Source organism: Sorex fumeus, unplaced genomic scaffold (genome assembly GCF_029834395.1).
Source record: "Sorex fumeus unplaced genomic scaffold, SorFum_2.1 ptg000063l, whole genome shotgun sequence".
NCBI classification, from domain to species: Eukaryota; Metazoa; Chordata; class Mammalia; order Eulipotyphla; family Soricidae; genus Sorex; species Sorex fumeus.
Genome location: NW_026606120.1, coordinates 83,815,420 through 83,833,905, shown reverse-complemented (window position 1 = coordinate 83,833,905; position 18,486 = coordinate 83,815,420). Strand labels below are relative to the sequence as shown.

The 18,486-nt window shown below is 54.5% G+C and overlaps 1 protein-coding gene across 1 annotated transcript in view; it reads right to left on the bottom strand.

Moving 5' to 3' along the window:
• Window positions 1-18,486, bottom strand: part of ARSG (arylsulfatase G) — a 75,994-nt gene that overhangs the window by 43,395 nt on the left and 14,113 nt on the right. The window contains exons 2-3 of the mRNA XM_056127921.1: window positions 17,021-17,647; window positions 871-1,058 (exon numbers count right to left, since the gene is read on the bottom strand). Of these exons, the coding sequence (XP_055983896.1) occupies window positions 871-1,058; window positions 17,021-17,238 (406 nt within the window). The 5' untranslated portion in view covers window positions 17,239-17,647. The remainder of the gene's footprint in view (window positions 1-870; window positions 1,059-17,020; window positions 17,648-18,486) is intronic.

Genomic DNA, 18,486 nt, shown 5'->3' with positions numbered 1-18,486 from the left:
CCCTTCTTCTCTCCCTCTTTGGATTAGACCTTAGCGGGCAGGGCTGGAGGGGCAGTACATGGCATCTGGAGGCAAGCACCAGCACCAGCCGCCACGTCACGAGCCCCGCAGAGCAGACAAACGGACGCAGCGTCCAGAGGCTGCGCCCATGCAAGCCTCCTGGGCTGTGCCACTGCCTGAGAGCTGGAACCCTTCTGAAGTTGCCCAGAAAGAAACGGGAGCGACGGGACAGCGGGGAGAGCATTTGCTTGGCAGATGGCCAAACCGGGTTCGAGTCCCAGCATCCCATATGATCTCCCCGAGCACCCCCAGGAGTAATTCCTGAGTGCAGAGCCAGGAGTAAGTCCTGAACATGGCTGGGTGTGACCTAAAAAGTGGAGGAGGGGAGGGGAGAAAAGAAAAACAAGTGAGGGCCAGAGTGATAGCACAGTGGTGAGGGCATTTGCCTTACATGCAGCCAACCTGGGTTCAATCCCCGGCATTCCATAGGGTCCCTTGAGCACCGCCAGGAGTAATTCCTGAGTGCCAAGCCAGGAGTAACCCCTGAGCATCGCCGGGTGTGACCCAAAAAGAAAAAAAAAAAGAAAAAGATAAAAACAAATGAGAGAGTAGATGTGGCAGCTCATTGGGACTGCGTGGACACCAAGCGGATAACAGACTGGGTACAGTGGGAAGTGGAGGGTTCAGGTAGAGGGAAGTGAGAGACAAGCTCAAGGAAATGAAGGTTGAAGCCAGGAGGATGGGGGGCCCAAGTCAGGGGAGACAATGACCCAGGCTGGGGGCGTGAAGGTCCAGGCCAAGACACGTGGCGCCAGGCTGGGGGCATAGAGGGGGATGGTGCGCAGATCCGGACTGGGGCCCGTGCATTACCGATCATCCCGGTGATGTAGCCAGCGCCCTGCAGCACCTCGGCCAGCGTGGTCTCGTTGAGCGGAAGGCCCCCTACTGAGGTGACCGCGAAGTTGTGCGTGACTCCGTTGCGTATGCCCAGCCGGCCAGTGAGCAGGGAGGCGCGGGAGGGGGAGCAGGTGGAGGCAGCCGCGTGGAAATCCACAAACCTGCGGGAAAAATAAAGCGATGGGACCACCTCGACCCCCGGAACCCAGTCCCTAGCTCAACGTCCACTCCGGTGCCAGGAAAAGCATGGAAAAGGGAAAAAGGAAAAATGGCCCCAGTCTGGGGACAGGAAGAAAAGGGAAGATCAGGGGCTGGAGCGATAGCACAGCGGATAGGGCGCGTTTGCCTTGCACATGACTGACCCGGATTTGATTCCCAGCATCCCAGATGGTCCCCCCGAGCACCGCCAGGAGTAATTCCTGAGTGCATGAGCCAGGAGTAACCCCTGTGCATCATCGCCAGGGATGACCCCCCAAAAAAGCAAAAAAAAAAAAAAGACACGGGAAGATCAGAGGGCACCATCATTAACCCAAGGTCACACCGCTGACATATGTTGGGCTTGGGGTCACACCCGGAGGGGCTGGGAGCTACTCCTAGAACAGTGCTCAGGGGACCATGAGGTATTGCGGATCAAACCTAGGATTCCCATCTGCAGATCATATATTCCAGCCCCTTGAGCTCCATCGACCTCCCTAGACCCCACTCTCAGCATCCTTAATCCGAAGAGCCTTTGGTTTGAATTCCTCATTAAAATTTCTCTGTCACTGGGGTGATAGCACAGAGGGTGGGGCATTTGCCTTGCACAGAGCCAACCTGGGTTCGACTCCCAGCATCCCATATGGTCCCCCAAACACTGCCAGGAGTCATTCCTGAGTGCAGAGCCTGTGCACCACCGGGTGTGATGCCCCCCGAAAAAAGCAAATAAATAAATAAATAAAATTTCCCTGTCGCCCCAAGAGATGATAGCCGCAGCTCCTAAGTGGTCACACCCGGACTGGGTGTGGGAGTCACCCCGTGCAGGCTGGTAGCCGGGGTCCAACACGGTGGCCCTCTTCCAACCTGTTGGCCACCTGGGCTGGCTGCTCTCTCATTGTTTCCAGGGATTCCGGCGGGAGCAAGAGAGACAGCTGGCCCACATGCAGCTGGCATGCTTGATCCCCAGACCACATGGTCTCCCAGGACCGCAGGGTGTGGCCAGCAGTAGCCCTGTGGTCAGCAGCAACCAAGGGTCAAAGCAGCGCCACATCCTCACGCCTCTCGTGGACAGGCCAAGCTGGTTGGCTGGCCAGGTATTTCCTTCCCCAAGTGGTCCTGGGCCCTTGAAGCTGGAATTGGGAGGCCAAAATAGAGTAAACGGGTTTCATTCAAATGACTGTGAAAAGTCCCTGAGGCATATTGCGGAAGTACTGGCTGTTGAGTGCACATGGGCCTGGCCGCACTGGCAGATCAAAGATGCCACTTCCTCCAGGAAGCAGCAGCGCTCAAGGCTGCTGCCCTGACCAGCCCTTCCACGGGAATGCGCACATAGCCGGGCCTTCAGAGGAGACAGAGGCCCATCTCGAACTTGGGGGCTGAGTCAGCATTTCATGTCTTTACTCCAAAAACAAGGAAGTGAAGAGACAGCCGGGCTTGTCCCAGTGGCTGGTACAGATGTCCTTATCGGGTGCTTCCATTTTTTAGAGTTGTCATATTCCTGCCCGGTCCGTGGCCTGTAATGTCAGCCTCACCACAGTCTTCCACGTGCTTCTGGAAGAATTGCGTAACAAATGGGGAAACTGAGGCAGGGAGCACTGGCCTGGGCAAGCCAGAGGAGGGAATTCAGGTTTTGCTGCCGTTCCTTCTGAGCTAATGGCCCCCAACCCCGTCAGAGGCGAGACAGGGGAGGGGGCCGCCTGGGATCTCGCATACATCCCTCTCCCAGCGTCCACCAGAGTCACGCTGGAGAGACAGGTCAACGGCAGAGCAGAGGCGGGAGGCCTCAGTTTTATTCCCAACCCTGCATGGTCACTGCTGGGAGTGACCCCTCAGCACTGTCAAATGTAACCCCAAGATATACACATCAAGTATCTGAGTCAACCAATGTGGTAAGGAATGGCAGCATGGCCCAGAGGCCTGCAGCCCCCAGCCACCAACTTGTGAGAGAGAGGGCTAAGTCTGGAGGAGGGGTCCTTCAGCAGGACACCCCCAAGTCCCTGTGCGCCCGACCCTCACTGGTTCATTCACAAAGTCTTCAGAGCCAGAGAGCACCCAGGGGTCAACACACAAGAATCCAGCTAAAGGGGCTGGAGCGATAACACAGCAGGTAGAGCTTTTGCCTTACTGCGGCCAACCTGGGTTCGATTCCCAGCATCCCATATGGTCCCCCAAGCACCACCAGGAGTGATTCCTGAGTGCAGAGCCAGGAGTAACTCCTATGCATTGCCAGGTGTGACCCAAAAAGATTTTTTAAAAAATAAAGAAAGAATCCAGCTAATGGCCTGCGCCCTTAGGATGCAGTGCCAGGCTCGGTCCCAGGTACCATTTTTCAAAGTCACACCAGGAGGCATCACCGGGGTGGGCATCAAGTCTTACGATTTTCCAGCATTGCCAGCCTGGCCTGGAAGTCACATGCTTGCAGGGCAGCTGGAACGCCATCACGGGACAGGGCTGGGATAAGGCAGGAGGGAGTCCTGACCCCACCCCACTGCCAGACCCACGCAGGCTAGATGAGGCCTCCTGGTAGTCCCAGGGAGTGAGGGGTCCCCTGCTCCGTGTCCACCCCCTTCCCAGACTCCCTCAGTCCAGTCCTGTGGGGGCCTGCAACCTTCCTAACCCCAATTTCAGGGTGCCTGGAAAAACCCTAGACACGGGTTTTCTCTCTCTCAAAGCCCCTGTAAACACAGTGACTAAAATTCAGGACCGTGGCAATGCCCATCCTTAGAATTCAGGTCAGGGGCTAGAGCAATAGTTCAGCAGTGAGGGCGTTTATCTGACTGGCAGTCAACCCCACAACCCCATTTCAATTGCTGGCACCCCATATGGTGCTACCAGAGTGATCTCTGAGAACAGAGCCAGGAGTAAGCCCTGAGTACCACCTGGCATGGTCACCATCCCCCCAACACACACACACACACACACACACACACACACAATTCCAAGTCAACTAGCTCGTTGCTCTTACATTTTCACCCAGACAGTCCTTTTCACACAGCATTTTCTGTTCTCCTCCTGAAGTTAAAGCTGAAGGCCTCTCCAAGTTCACATGCCTTCTAAATATCCCCTTAAAACAAATTCCATGACTCTCATGACCAATGCCCAGGAAGCACTTCCTGTCATCTGGGCACTTCCTGTTATCCAGGTATTTCCTGTTATCCAGGCACTTCCTGACATCCAGGCACTTCTCCCACATTACATCATGAGCTCCTCTTGCCCCTGGATGCCTCCTGGTTTGAATTTGTAGGTCTGAGTGGGGCACTTGTTGAGGCTCTCTTTACTCTTTATCTGCCATGACATAAGCAGCTGCACAAGGTGTGGTACCCAGGAGAAAAGAAAGGAGGCAGTGGGGGGGACAGGGGTGGGACTGGGGATGAAGCTGGCCTCAAGTAACTTAGCATGTCAAGATGGCGACAGCTGAGCATGACACCAATGGGCTGACGTGTCCACACATGCCACATGCCCATAAAGCCAGGCCTGACTGATATTATTGTGCAGTGCTCGAGGTGGCAGTAGGGTCTGGTGGCACACAAGGCCAGCCCCTCCACCCCTGCATCACCTCCCAGGCTCCCCAGATGGTCTCTAAGGACCCTCGCGTGCAAGGTTTCTCTTTGACTGCACTAAGCCCATCATTCCTGCTGTGGCCGCTTTGTGGCTTTTGCATCCCTTCCCCGCCTGTCGTTTTTCTAACCCGTGATGCAGGGTTTAAGAGTTGCAGTCCAGTAGAGAAGAGACCAGTATGATAATAACAGCTGGGAATGATCACACTGGACCAGATCGGAGGGTTAAAAGTAGGTAAGGGATTTTCTTGATAACCATAGAGGCAGGCTGAGGGGCTGGGGGTGATGGGCGGGAACCTGGGCACACTGGTGCTGGGAAACGTACGCTGGTGGAGGGATGAGTGTTGGAACACTGTATGACTGAAATCTAATCATGAATGGCTTTGTAAGGGTCTATCTCACAGAGAGTCGATAAAAAAAAAAAAAAAGAGTCGCAGCCCAGGCCTGAGGCTGAGCATGGTAGCAGCTCCCAGAATCCGCCAAACAAATAAATGAAACTTGGAGGAGCCCAGCTTGTTTGCTTGGAAGAAGAAGGAGAAAAAAAAAAAACAACAAACACGTGAGTCCATTTCTCACATAATCACTTAAGCGGGTGTTTTCTGGGCTCAATTCCTCCCCCACTGTGTGTTCAAGTTCAGAGCTTAACTCTCAGAAACAATCTAATTTCCTTTCATTCCAAGTTTTTGGCAAGACCTGACTGTACACCGGCCTCCTCCCAACACCCCCCCGCCCCAAACACACACACACACACACACACACACACACACACACACACACACACACACGCATAATTAAGAAGGAGCACCCCACACAGATAAACTGACCTAGGGGTCACCCTTTCCCCCCCTCCCAGCCTCTGTCTCCCTTTGGCGAGCCTAATTAACAAGCAATCAAATGATCTTGCTCTTTGGAAAGCTGCCTTTGTTTCCCCCCCAACCTACCCCCCCACACACACCAAATCGAGCCGGGCAGGCTGGGGCCCGGTCCACCAACAGGGGTCCTAATTAAAGGCAGAGGAGATATTGTAAAGCCAAGCTGGGGACACGGGGCCAGACATTACAGCAGCCTGTTACCAGGAAAATCAGCGCAAATTAAGACGCAGCCAGACAGAGACCAAAGCAAGCTGCCCTCGCATAAATCACGGGTGTTCGGGCCCCTGAGCCCTGGAGACACATAACATTGTGGAATTAAGCGGATCCAGCCTCCGTTTATAAGGAATTTTAAATAGAGGGTGAGGTCTATTGTGGCCAGTCTCTAAATTGCTATGTGACCGGAATAAAAACGCTCTTTGTTCCATTCATAATTTGGGGGGAGGCGGTGAAAGGAGGTGGAAGCAGGGGGCAGTCTCGGCTGCATTTGGCACCACTTGGGGTCAGGAATCGCACCCAGGGCTCCCACATGCCAAGCCTTGCCCCCCTTTCCTGGGGAAGACGGCTCCCAGACCCTCCATTCATAAACTCGGGCCTTGGCCTTTTCCAGTTTGTGTGAGAGAAACCGGAGCTGCCCGGCACTTTCCCGCGCCTCCTGTGAATGGGCCTGCTGCTCTAAGCCCGCTGGGGGGTAGAGATCACCCATACATGCTCTTCGGTGAGCCAAGGGGCTCAGAAAGCAGCCCAGAGCCAACTTGTCGCGTGTGTCAGCCCATACGCGTCCCAGAACCCCAGGCATTCTCTGCTGAGCCTTTTTGCAGGAATAAAAGGCTCCTGACCCAGCCGGAGCAACAGCACAGTGGGGAGGGCGTTTGTCTTGTACGTGGGTGACTGACCCGGGTTCGATCCCCAGTATCCCACAGGGTCCCCCAGCATCACCAGGAGAGATTCTGAGTGCGAGGAAGGCCAGGAGTAACCCCTGTGCATTGCTGGGTGTGACCCAAAAAGCCAAAGGGAAAAAAAAAACAAAAGGTTTCTGACTGCTGTTTCCTGGGATCCCTGGAGATTTCCCCCTTTACCGTACACCCTTACAGTCGAACAAGGATCTGCACGGGTGCAAGACAATAGGACCTTTAAAGCATTCCAGGGCATCTCAGGGAGCCCCTGGACAGGACCATTTGTCCACCTCTACATCCCTGGGCAGAGCAGAACCATCTGCAGCCCCCTGCACCGGCCTTTGCCCTCCTGGCTACTGTAGGAGCACCCAGGAAGCTGGAGCCACGCCCCCCCCCGCCCCCCGGGCAGGCACACGACCCCAGTTCTCTTTATTTATTTTAATTTTAATTTTATTTTTTTGCGTCACACCCAGCGATGCTCAGGGGTTACTCCTGGCTCTGCACTCAGGAATTACTCCTGGAGGTGCTTGGGAGACCATATAGGATGCCAGGGATTGAACCTGGGTGGACCGCATGCAAGGCAAATGCCATCCCTGCTGTGCTATCACTCCAGCCCCAGCCCAGTTCTCTTTATTTGGGGACGGTGAGAATGGACTCCGGGCCAGGAAAGGGCCCTCTCTCTGGGCCCAGCTGAGCTGCTGGACACTCAGTGCCTTCCAAAGGGAGGAGGTTCAGCTGTCCTATAGCGGCCACTCCCGGCACAGGCAAGACTCAGGGCTGTGCCAGGCAGTGCTGGGAATGAAACTCCAGCCCTCTGCGTGCCGAGCACGAGCCCCCGGCCTGCTAAGTTATGTCTACATGCCCACATGCATACGTTTCTCTTTTCATGCAGCAGTTTTTTGTTTTGTTTTGTTTTTTACTTCATACACACATTTTGGTATCATTCTGTTTAATCTGGAGAATCTGCAAGAGGAGATATCCTGTCCGTGTGTCAGAGAGTGAACTGTCAGAGTCAGAGCGCGGCTCAAATCTCTGTCTCAGTTTCCACCCCCCCCCCCCCAACCCGTATGAGGGGTGATGCGAATGCCCTTTGACCTGAGCTACTGCCACTGAGCTCAGGGCCATGCACTCCTTCAGGGTTCCTTGAAATCTCTGTCTTTCCTCCAATTCTCTATTTCTTCTTTAATTGAATGGACATCGCAGGGCTGAAAACAGATGCCTCCTTTTACATACACACACACACACACACACACACACACACACACACACACACACACACACACACCAAGACACTGAAAATTCTGCTTTAAGCGCCCAGCCCCAAGGATTCCTTCTACTTTGCAACAGTGATGACACCACCATGGCCCTGTCCATCCACCAAAGTGGTGAACTGCATCCCCAGGACCAGCCTGGAAAATAAAACCAGCCAGGACCAGGGGAACCAGCTTGCAGAGGCCCTAGGTTTCAGCCCTGGTGGTGAATGCATCCTCCGGACCCCTCCACACTGTTGAGTGTGGCCCAGACAGCCCCCAAGGGGCCATCAGATCTCAGTACCACCGTTAGCCCCAGGCCTCAATCGAAGGCCTGGTGGCCCTGGGCAGGGCCCATGTAAATAAAAACAGGAAAAGTGCAGGGAAGTGGAAGGGACTGCTGAGGGTAGCCTGGGGACAGGACGTCAGAAGGGGCAGAATCAAGGGATTTGTGAGAACACAGGTCTGCTTGGGGAAGGGCGGGGCGAGGACACGGGCAGCTGGTCACTCTGGAAGCAGAGCAAAGGGGTCTCCTCACCTTCCGGCGGGAGACAGTAAGGGTGCCAAGAAAAAATAAGAGCTAAAATGTCGTGATCACAAGTGCAACACCATGGCCAGCTCTCCCCGTCCCTCCTTCCCTACCTACTCAGTAGGCTGCAGGCTCTTCCTCTTCTAAAGGCCTCTGCGTGGGGCTGGAGCAATAGCACAGCAGGGAGGGCATTTGCCTTGCATGCGGCCGACCCGGGTTCAATCCCCAGCTTCCCATATGGTCCCCTGAGCACCGCCAGGAGTAATTCCTGAGTGCATGAGCCAGGAATAACCCCTGTGCATCGCTGGGTTTGACCCAAAAGGCAAATAAAAGAAGAAGGAAAAAAAAAGGTCTCTGTGAGGGCCAGATAGTAATAGTACCACTCGGGGGAGGGCACTTGCCTTGCAGGCAGCCACCCTGGGTTCAATTCCCACCATCCCATAAGGTCCCCTCTAGGAGTAATTCCTGCGTGCAGAGCCAGGATTAAGCCCTGAGCCCAGTCAGGTGTGTCTCAAAAAAAGAAACAAAAACAAAAACCTCTGTGGGCCTGACAGTACAGGAGTAAGGCACTTGCCTTGCATGCAGACGTCCAAAGTTTGAATTCAGATCCCATCTGGTCCCATCTGGTCCTTTCCCACGCCCTCCCCGGTACCACCAGGACTGATCCCTGAGCACAGAGCCAGGAGCAAGCCCAGAGCATTGCCACATGTGCTGCCCACGCCCCCAAAGGTCTCTGTGACGCAGGGGCTATCTCTCTCTCTCTCTCTCTCTCTCTCTCTCTCTCTCTCTCTCTATCTCACTCTTCCTTTTCTAGAGTCGTTTGTGTGTCTTTTTATTTTTAATTTTTTGCTTTTGGGGTCACAGCCAGCGATGCTCAGGGGTTACTCCTGACTCTGCACTCAAGAATGACTCCTGGCAGTACTCACGGGGCCATATGGAATGCCGGAGATCAAATCCAGGTCCACCTCATGCAAGGCAAACGCCTTGCCCGCTGTACTATAGCTCTGGCCCTCAGGGGGGTTATTCCTGACCCATTTTGAAGACAAACTAACTGAGGCCTCACAAAATTGAGAAGGGCGCTCAGTGGGCCAGGAAGAAGCTCAGAATGAGGGCTGGAGCACACGCTCTCCACTTTGGAGTCCTGGGGTGCATCTCAGCACCATGTCGTCCCCTGAGGACCAAAAGGAGTGATCCCCCCCCTCAAAATAAAGGGGGAAAGTCCCAGTGACCCAGAGCTGGTCAGCAACAGGCCCCGGCGGGCCGGTTCCACATCCCAGGTGGTGGCGAGCCCGCAAGCTTCCAACCATCCGTGAAGGTATCCTAGAGCCCTAAAGCTTCGAGAACAAGAGCTTCCGGAAGCAATATGCCCTGGGCCAGCTGCAGTCAGGCCTTTAGGCCTCCCTAGCAAGGATGGTCCTGCAGGGAGCCACCCTTGCAGTGTTGGGGGGCAGGTGGGCAGTGGGGAAGCCACAAGGCCACACTCAGGGCAGGGGTGCAGGGGAGAGAGTCAGGGCAGGAGAGAAGGGGAGCAGGACCGTCGGGAAAATGGGCTGGAGAGGCAGGGGGAAACGCGGGGTGAGGCTGAAAGCCGCAGGGGAGAGCGGGAGAGGAAGGGTGAGGCCACAAGCCGCATCCAGGCTCAGCAGCTCAGCCGACACCCCCCCCGCCCCCCCCCACCCCTGCAGGAATTACATCAACTTTGGCAATGAGTGGCGTCCAAACCGCATTACTCAGGTTGTCCCTTACACCTGGTCGGCACAGAGATCCTTTGTCCGGCCCGGAAAGAGGGCAAGTGCACAGAGGCTAATCTCCTGCTCTTCCACGGCCTCCTTGGCAAAGCTGGTGGGGCCAGGAGGGGCACCTCATTCTCCAAAAAGAAGCTTGACTGTTGGCCCCTCACCAAGCACCTCTCTCTCTCTCTCTCTCTCTCTGGGTGAGGTCCTTGACCTAGATTTCCTTATCTGGGAAGGAAGGGAAACAGCTTGTGGTGATAGGCACTAAACAGGGTAATTCCCAGGGCTGGCACCTTACAAACCCACGGCAGAGCGAGGTTGGTGGCAGCTGTCGTGTTTGGTTCAAGAAGGGTCTGCAGAGGGAGCAGCACGGATTCCACCCCTCCTCTGTCACGTGTCCCTTGTCCCTGTCAGCCAGCAGCGTTGACGCCTCACATTCAAATGGATTTTTCTTCCGAGAGCCCCTCGCAAATATATGTCTGTCGTAGGTCACACATTCATGGAGAATGTGGATGAGTAGGTTAAGCACTCGTGACTTCCAAGGAGGGAAGGGTGGCTGTTCCCACTGACTCCTCCTAGAGGAAAGCAAAACCCCAAACCTGGGGCGGAGGGGCAGAGAGTAGGGTGTTCGCCTTGCATGAGGCCGACCTGGGTTTGATTACTTGGCATCCCATATGGTCCCCTGAGCACTGCCAGGAGTAATCCCTGAATGCAGAGCCAGGAGTAACCCCTGAGCATCACTGGGTATGACCTAAAAAGAAAAAAAGAACCCAAAGGGGAGTGGGGTGTCCCTTATCCAGAGTCACACAGACAGGACTGAAATCCTCTCTGGCTCCAAGCTCTACCTCTGCGGTGTCACATGTGGGCTACGCTGAGAGCAGTTCCAGCCAGTGTGAGAAGCAGAGACACGGCTCCAAGGGCTGGAACACAGGCTTTGCATGCGGAAGATGTGGGCGTGATCCCCAGCACCTCGGGGTCCTGCAGCACTGCTAGATGCCACCCTGAGCACAGAGCTGGGAGAAGCCCCCAAGCACCGCCAGGTGTGGGCCCCACCCCCACAAAATAGAAAAGGAGGATATTGGATAACTGGGGGCAGTGGGTTGGCTGGTGTCCTGGTTTGTACCGTGAATGTGACCAGATTTGAAAAGAGGGTCTCTGCAGATGTAAGCAAGTTGTGGTGAGTTCAGACTGGTTTGGGGTGTGGGTCTCAAATCCCACCTCCAAGAGGAAGGTATCCTCTCTCTCTCTCTCTCTTTCTCTCTCTCCCTCTCTCTCTCCCTACCTCCCTCTCTGTCCCTCTCTCTCACAGACACACACACAGATACACACACACAGAGACACACACAGATACACACACATACACAGAGACAGACACACACACATATAGACACAATGACAGACACACCAAGAGTATTACTTGGCATACTACCGAGAGTATTCCGCCCGCACAGAAGAGCCTGGCAAGCTATCCGTTGTGTATTCGATATGCCAAAACCAGTAACTACAACTGGTCTCATTCACCTGACCCTGAAGGCTTCACCGACATGGCAGCACTGAGAAGGATGAGAAAGGAGAGGCTGACAAAATCTCAAGGCCGACGTAGGCTGCCACAACGAAGGAAGACAAAAATGATCGTCTGTACTTTCAATGCACGTACGCTAGCATCAGATGCATCCATCGAGGACCTGATGGTACAAGTGCGAATGATCAAATACGACATCATTGGTCTGACCGAGACAAGAAGGCACGAATCTCACCATGACATTTTCGACACTGGAGAAGGACTGTTCCTCGGAACATTCGATAAAAGAGGTGTCGGAGGCGTCGGTGTCCCTGTCAACACAAACTTGGCCAAGAGCATTGATTCATTCGAATGCCTAACAACCCGAATCGGACGTTTACATTTGAATAGATGTGGCTCACTGCCTGCAGTTTCTATCTTCGTTGTCTACGCACCAACATCTCATTATGATGAAAGAGAAATCGAGAAGTTCTACATGGAGCTGGAGAAGTTATATAAAGAAGACCACACCTTCTACAAGATCATTGTGGGTGATTTTAATGCCAAGATAGGACCGAGAAGATCAGCTGAAGAACTTCACATCGGGACCCATGGCCTAGAATGGAACGAACAGGGTGAGAGACTGTCTGAGTTCATCATGTCAACCAAGACCATTCATGGTAACTCACAGTTCCAGAAGGCAGAATCTAAACGATGGACATGGGAGTCTCCCGGTGGACGATTCCACAACGAAATAGACCACATCATATTCAATCGACGGTTTTGCCTGACTGATGTCGCTGTTGTCCCAAAATTTCGAACGGGATCAGACCACCGTCTCCTTCGTGCAAAATTCAACTTCACAGGGAGAAAGGGCTGCAAAGTTCAAAAAGAGAACTCTCAGAATGACCACCAACTGGGAACTCTTTGGTACTATTGCGGCAACATGGGAAGATGCCATTGTTGACAACATTGGCGAGGAATACGATCGACTGGTTCAGCACCTCCATGAATGTGCGAGGAACGCCAAGGGAGAGATAGCCACAAAAAATCGCCTATCTTCGAAAACTCTTGAGCTAATTCGCCAGCATGGTTTGGCGCATGCCTCAGGCAACCGCAAGCTAACGTCCGAGCTCGCAAAGCAGTGCAGAGATGTGATCAAGGAAGACCTCAAAGAGAGAAGAGCAGAAGTACTGGTAGATGCGGCAGAAGCCGGGAAAAGTATTCGTAACACCCGCCTGTCCTTCGCCAACTACAAGACCAAGATGACTGCCCTCCGACGTCCTGATGGATCCATCACATCCTCCAGAACAGCAATGGAGAAGATTATCCATGACTTCTACTCAAATCTCTTTGATAGCCATGTCCACTTGCCGACATACCAAATTCCACAGGATGGATATGTCGTTCCCAACGTTCTTCCTTCCGAAATCTGACACACCATTTCATGGGTAAAGAAACAAACAGCACCCGGCCCAGACAAGGTCAGACCTGAACACCTGAAGAACCTGCCGTCAGTACTCATCAATACACTGGCTCGGCTCTTCACTCGCTACCTGTCTGAATGCAAGGTTCCGTCCCAATGGAAAACCAGCAGGACCGTACTACTGTTCAAGAAGGGAGACATCCATGACATTGGCAACTATCGCCCGATCTGCCTATTGTCTGTCATCTACAAGTTGTTCACTCGAGTCATCCTAAATAGGATTGGCAGAACACTAAATGAAGGACAACCATGAGAGCAAGCAGGGTTCCGCAAAGGATTCAGCACCATCGACCATATCCACACGATAACCAAGCTCATTGAGGTTTCTCGGGAGTTCAAGATGCCGCTCTGTTTAACGTTCATTGATTTAAAGAAGGCCTTTGATTCTGTTGAGACGGAAGCGGTCATTGAAGCCCTAGCCAATCAGGGCATTCAAGCCCAATACATCAGGATCCTCCGTGAGCTGTATTGCGGATTCACTACCAGGATCTCACCATTCTACAAAGAAGTGATCGTTGATATCAAGAGAGGGGTGCGGCAGGGTGATACCATTTCACCGAAACTCTTCAGTGCCACCCTCGAGAACATCATGCGACGACTGGAATGGGAAGGAATGGGAGTGAAGATAGATGGTCGGCAACTACACCACCTCCGCTTTGCTGATGACATTGTTTTAATAACACCAAACATCAGCCAAGCGGCACAAATGCTGGCCGACTTTGACCGTGAGTGTGGAAAGGTAGGACTACAGCTGAATCTTACGAAGACAATGTTTATGAGAAACAGCCTTGTTCCTGACGCCCCATTCGCTCTCAATGGAACGACCATCTCCGAATGCAACAGCTATGTGTACCTAGGTCGAGAGGTCAACATGACAAATGACCTGCCACCCGAGCTGCGCAGGAGGAAGAGAGCGGCTTGGAACGCCTTCAAGAACGTCGAAGACATAGCTAAGAGGATGAAGAACCTCCAGCTCCGGGCACATCTCTTTGATTCCACTGTTCTTCCTGCATTAACATATGCCTCAGAGACCTGGGCCCTACGCAAACAAGATGAGAACGCTATTCAGGTCTCCCAAAGAAGAATAGAAAGAGCTATGCTTGGAATATCACGTTTCACTCAAATGAGAGAAAGAATCCAGAGTTCTGACATCCGTCGACGATCAAGAATCAGGGACGCTGTCTCATTTGCCAAGGTGTCGAAAATCAGATGGGCTGGTCACGTAATGAGATTTAAAGACGACCACTGGACTAGAGCTGTTACCGACTGGATTCCACGGGATGTCAAAAGACCGCGTGGCCGCCCACCTTCCAGATGGTCAGACTTCTTCGTCAAGATCATGAACGATCGGTATGAGGCCCTTCATGTTCCCGGAGCGAACAGATGCCATTGGGCTACACTAGCATGCGACAGGGACAAATGGAGACGTTACTGGCGCCTGCTCGAGCAAATCGACGACTAACGGGAAGTCAAGTGATCAAGTGATCAAGTGACAGACACACACAGACACAGACACACACAGACACAACACATAGACATACAGACACACGCAGACACACAGACACAAACACAGAGACAGACACACAGACACACAGACACACAGACACACAGACACAGACACACACACACACACACACACACACACACACGGCAGAGGTTGGGTGTAAGCATCGGAAAACCCGGGCATGCCCAGGGCTGCCACCGTCTCCCACCCTCCACATTTCCGGGAGCGGCCCCACGCACTCCGTGGCTGTCCAGGGGCCCATCTGGGTTGCCGTCAGCCCCCTCCTTGGCAGACATCGGTCGCCAACACAGCCACTCCTAGAGAGGAGTGTGAGGTAGAGCGGAGGGTCCCCCGCTGGCAGCGAGGGTGAGTCACAGTCTCCCGAAAGCCTGCTCTCTGCCCCGGCCCGGCCACTGTCCTTGAGGTCCCACAGAGCGTCTCTCCCCGAGGGAGAGCCTCCCCCCAGCTGAGCCTCCCCCCAGGTTCCCCTTTTGCCCCCTGGGAGGGGCGACAGCTCGCGGGAAGGCAGCACCCGCTCCCGCTCCCGTGGCCCCTAATCTCCCTCCAGCCACTGAAACAAAAGCGAGAGCATGTGGCAACCTGCTTCTCTCTCAGGATCCAGCCTCTGCTCGGAACAAGTCCCCCACCCCCACCCCACCTCCCGCTCCATGCCCCCAGGGGAAGTGTGGGGTGACTTTTTTGTTTGTTCACTGCCAGGGATCGAACCCAAGTTGGCTGCGTGCGAAGCAAGTGCCTTATCCTCTGGACTATCGCTCTAGTCCATGGCGCGACTCTCCACGGGCACCGTGCGCTGCTGCGACTCGTTTATGAGTCAGGCGAGATTTAGGAAATGTCCACAAAGCGCCAGGCGGGGAGCACGGAAGCAGAGGGGAGAGTTGAGCTAGAAGAGGAGGCGCCACTTTCCCCACAGCGCGAGCCCTGAGGGTGGCTCACAGGACAGAAACAGACTCTCGCGGTCCAGGGGGCTGTGAGCCCTCAGGAAAATGCTATCAGGGGTGGATTCTTCTGGAAGATGCTGAGAAGTCTCAGGGCTGCCTCTCGGGGTTGCTGGCCATGCTTAGGGGGGTCCTGGCTAGTAGAGCCTTTGCCTCCAACTCCGCCTCCATCTTCAACGGCCTCTTCTCCTCTCTGAGGACACTGGTTATGGATTTGGGAGTCCCCCACTAAATCGAGTGGTGGTGGTGGGAGGGGGGGGGCATTCATATCTATGGCTGAGTACACCAGCACAGGCCCTATTTGCAAAGAAGGTCACATTCTGTGAGGTCCCAAAGAACATGATTGGGGGCTCTGAGTTTCCAGATGAACATGAATTGAGGGAATCTGAGGTCCCAGACAAACATGTATTGGTTCCAGACAAACATGAACTGGTGTGTGTGTGGGGGGGGGGGCGGGGGGGGGGGTTGAAGTCTCAGATGAACATGGGTTGGTTGACGTGAGGTCAGATGATTAAACAATCCCCCATGATAAAGCCAAAGGGGCTGCCAGCGTCATCCAAGGTCTCGAGACAGTTGTGATGTCTAGATGTAGCCCCACCCAGCACGGCCGGGAGCTGAGCCCACAGGCCCATGAAGAGAACCCCCGGGTCTGGAAGCTCTGATACAACCTCCTCCCCACCCCCCATCCTCTTTTCTATAGCCAAACAAGCATCAGCAGTTCAGTCCCTTCCAACTCACACACCTTCAACTTCGGGGGCAGGGGGCCTTTTGGAGTTAAGTGCTTCCAGGGACCCTGACCCCCAGGTGCCCACTGAGGGTCCCTGTGCCTCGGGGAGCATTTTGCTCACTCATAGAGGCTTTCTTTCTTTTTTGCTTTTTGGGTCACATTCGGCGATGCCCAGGGCTTACTCCTGGCTCTGCACTCAGGAATTACTCCTGGCGGTGCTCAGGGGACCAGATGGGATGCTGAAAATCAAACCCAGGTCGACTGCGTGCAAGGCAGAACACCCTACCTGCTTGTGCTATCGCTCCAGCCCCTCACAGAGGCTTTCAACAGACACTGCCCTGGACATTCCCCACCCCCCACACACATCTCACCCCCTACGCCCCACCCCAAGCTTCCACCCACTACTCTCTGAGTATCCAAAGCTCCCAGCTGCAAGCTGTCCTGTGTCACCCACTTCATCCCCGGGCCCGTCTCTTCCAGGCCACAGACCTCTGAGCATAGCATAAGGATGCCCATTTCTCTTGGGGGAGGGGGGGCTGGGCCTGGGGCCGCACCTGACAGTGTTCAGTTCTTACTCCTGACTCTGAGCTCAGGGATCAAACCCGGGTCACCTGCAGGCAAGGCAAGCATCCGGCCTCCCCCCAGTATTCTCTCTCCAGCCTCGGAAGAAGGATTTTCCTGGCAAAGCCTTTGGTCCTCCCCGCTCCTGCCACACGCACAGGAAGTGTGACAGACAGGATGGGGCGTGCAGAGATGGGAGGTGACCGCAGGAGTCTGTGTTGGTATCACATGACAACGTTCCCAGCTGACAGTGAGGCTGAACAAGTGAACCCACGTTTCTGCCCGGGCCGCTCCCCCCGCAGGAGAATCAGGGCGGAGAGTCCCCAAGGTGTCAGCTGCCTGCCCGCTCTCAGACTCACCTCATCCCTTCTGTGGCCAAGCGGTCCAGGTGTGCCGTGGCCCCGGTCTCGGCCCCGTAGGCTCCCAGGTCCCCCCACCCTAGGTCATCAGCTAAGATGATCACGAAATTCGGGGCTGGTCTTGTTGTGTTTTCCGGGAAGCAAAAATCCACCAGGGGATAAAGACACCCCAAGAAAGTGCCCCCCAACAACACAATCTTGAGAGTAAGCCAGGCCATGACGGGAAAGGGTGGGTCCTTGCTGCCGTCTTGCAGCGAGCAGAGCACAGCTGGAGCGCGGCCAGCTGCCGCCCTTGGAAGCCAGACGTCTGGCAGGCAGCAGCGGGGACCCAGGTGCAGGTGGCAGCTACTGGGGTGGTGGCAGGCTCCGTGAACAAGCCTCCGCCATCTAGGATCCCAACGTCAGAGCCTCAGGAAGCTGGTGGGCCGGCGTCTCTCTTCCTCCCACTGCGGTTCTGTAGGGAGGCGGGCAGCGGCCACACTCAATGTCCACAGCAGCAAATCAGAGGGCGCCTCCGTGTTCAGGTCAAAGTGCCCAGAGTCTCACATCTGCAGCACACCTGGCCGACCATGCCAGAAGCCCCAGCTGCCCCGTACCGGGTCTCCGAGCCCCGATGGTAGCGGCTTCCTAAAATATAAACAAGACAAGGGGACGGTTAGAACTGCCAGGAGGAGCCGGAGAGATTGCTGGCCTCGCATGTGGCCGGCCCGGATTCGATTCCTGGCCTCCCATATGGAACTCTGAGTCCTGCCAGGCGCGATCCCTGAGTATCGGGACAGGTGTAAGCCCTGAGCCCTGCCAGGTATGACCAAAGTAATTTTTTATTAATTAAAAAAAAATAGGGGCTGGAGCGATAGCACAGCAGGTAGGGCGTTTGCCTTACACACAGCCAACATGGCTGACCTGAGTTCAATTCCTCCGCCCCTCTCGGAGAGCCTGGCAAGCTACTGAGAGTATCTCGCCTGCAAGGCAAAGCCTGGCAGGCTACCCGTGACGTATTCGATATGCCAAACACAGTAACAAGTCTCACGATGGAGACGTTACTGGGCCTGCTCAAGAAAATCGATGAACAACGGGAGGACCGTCACCGGACCGTGACTGAATTTAAAAAAAAACAAAAACGGGCTAGAGCGATAGCACAGCGGGTAGGATGTTTGCCTTGCATGCGGCCGACCTGGGTTCGGTTCCCAGCATCCCATGTGGTCCCCTGAGCACCACCAGGAGTAATTTCTGAGTGCATGAACCAGGAGTAACCCCTGTGCATTGCCGGGTGTGACCCAAAAAGCAAAAAAAAAAAAAAAAAAAAAAAACCTCTGCCAGGACGGTGTTTTCTTGGGGAGCTGAGGAAATAATGCTGCCAATGGTGTTCCAGACCCTCATGGATGGTGGGGTTCTTCAGCTCTTTACCCAAGCTGTGGTGGGGGGAATATCAGCTCTGTGAAAGTTCTAATGCCAACCCCAGGGCT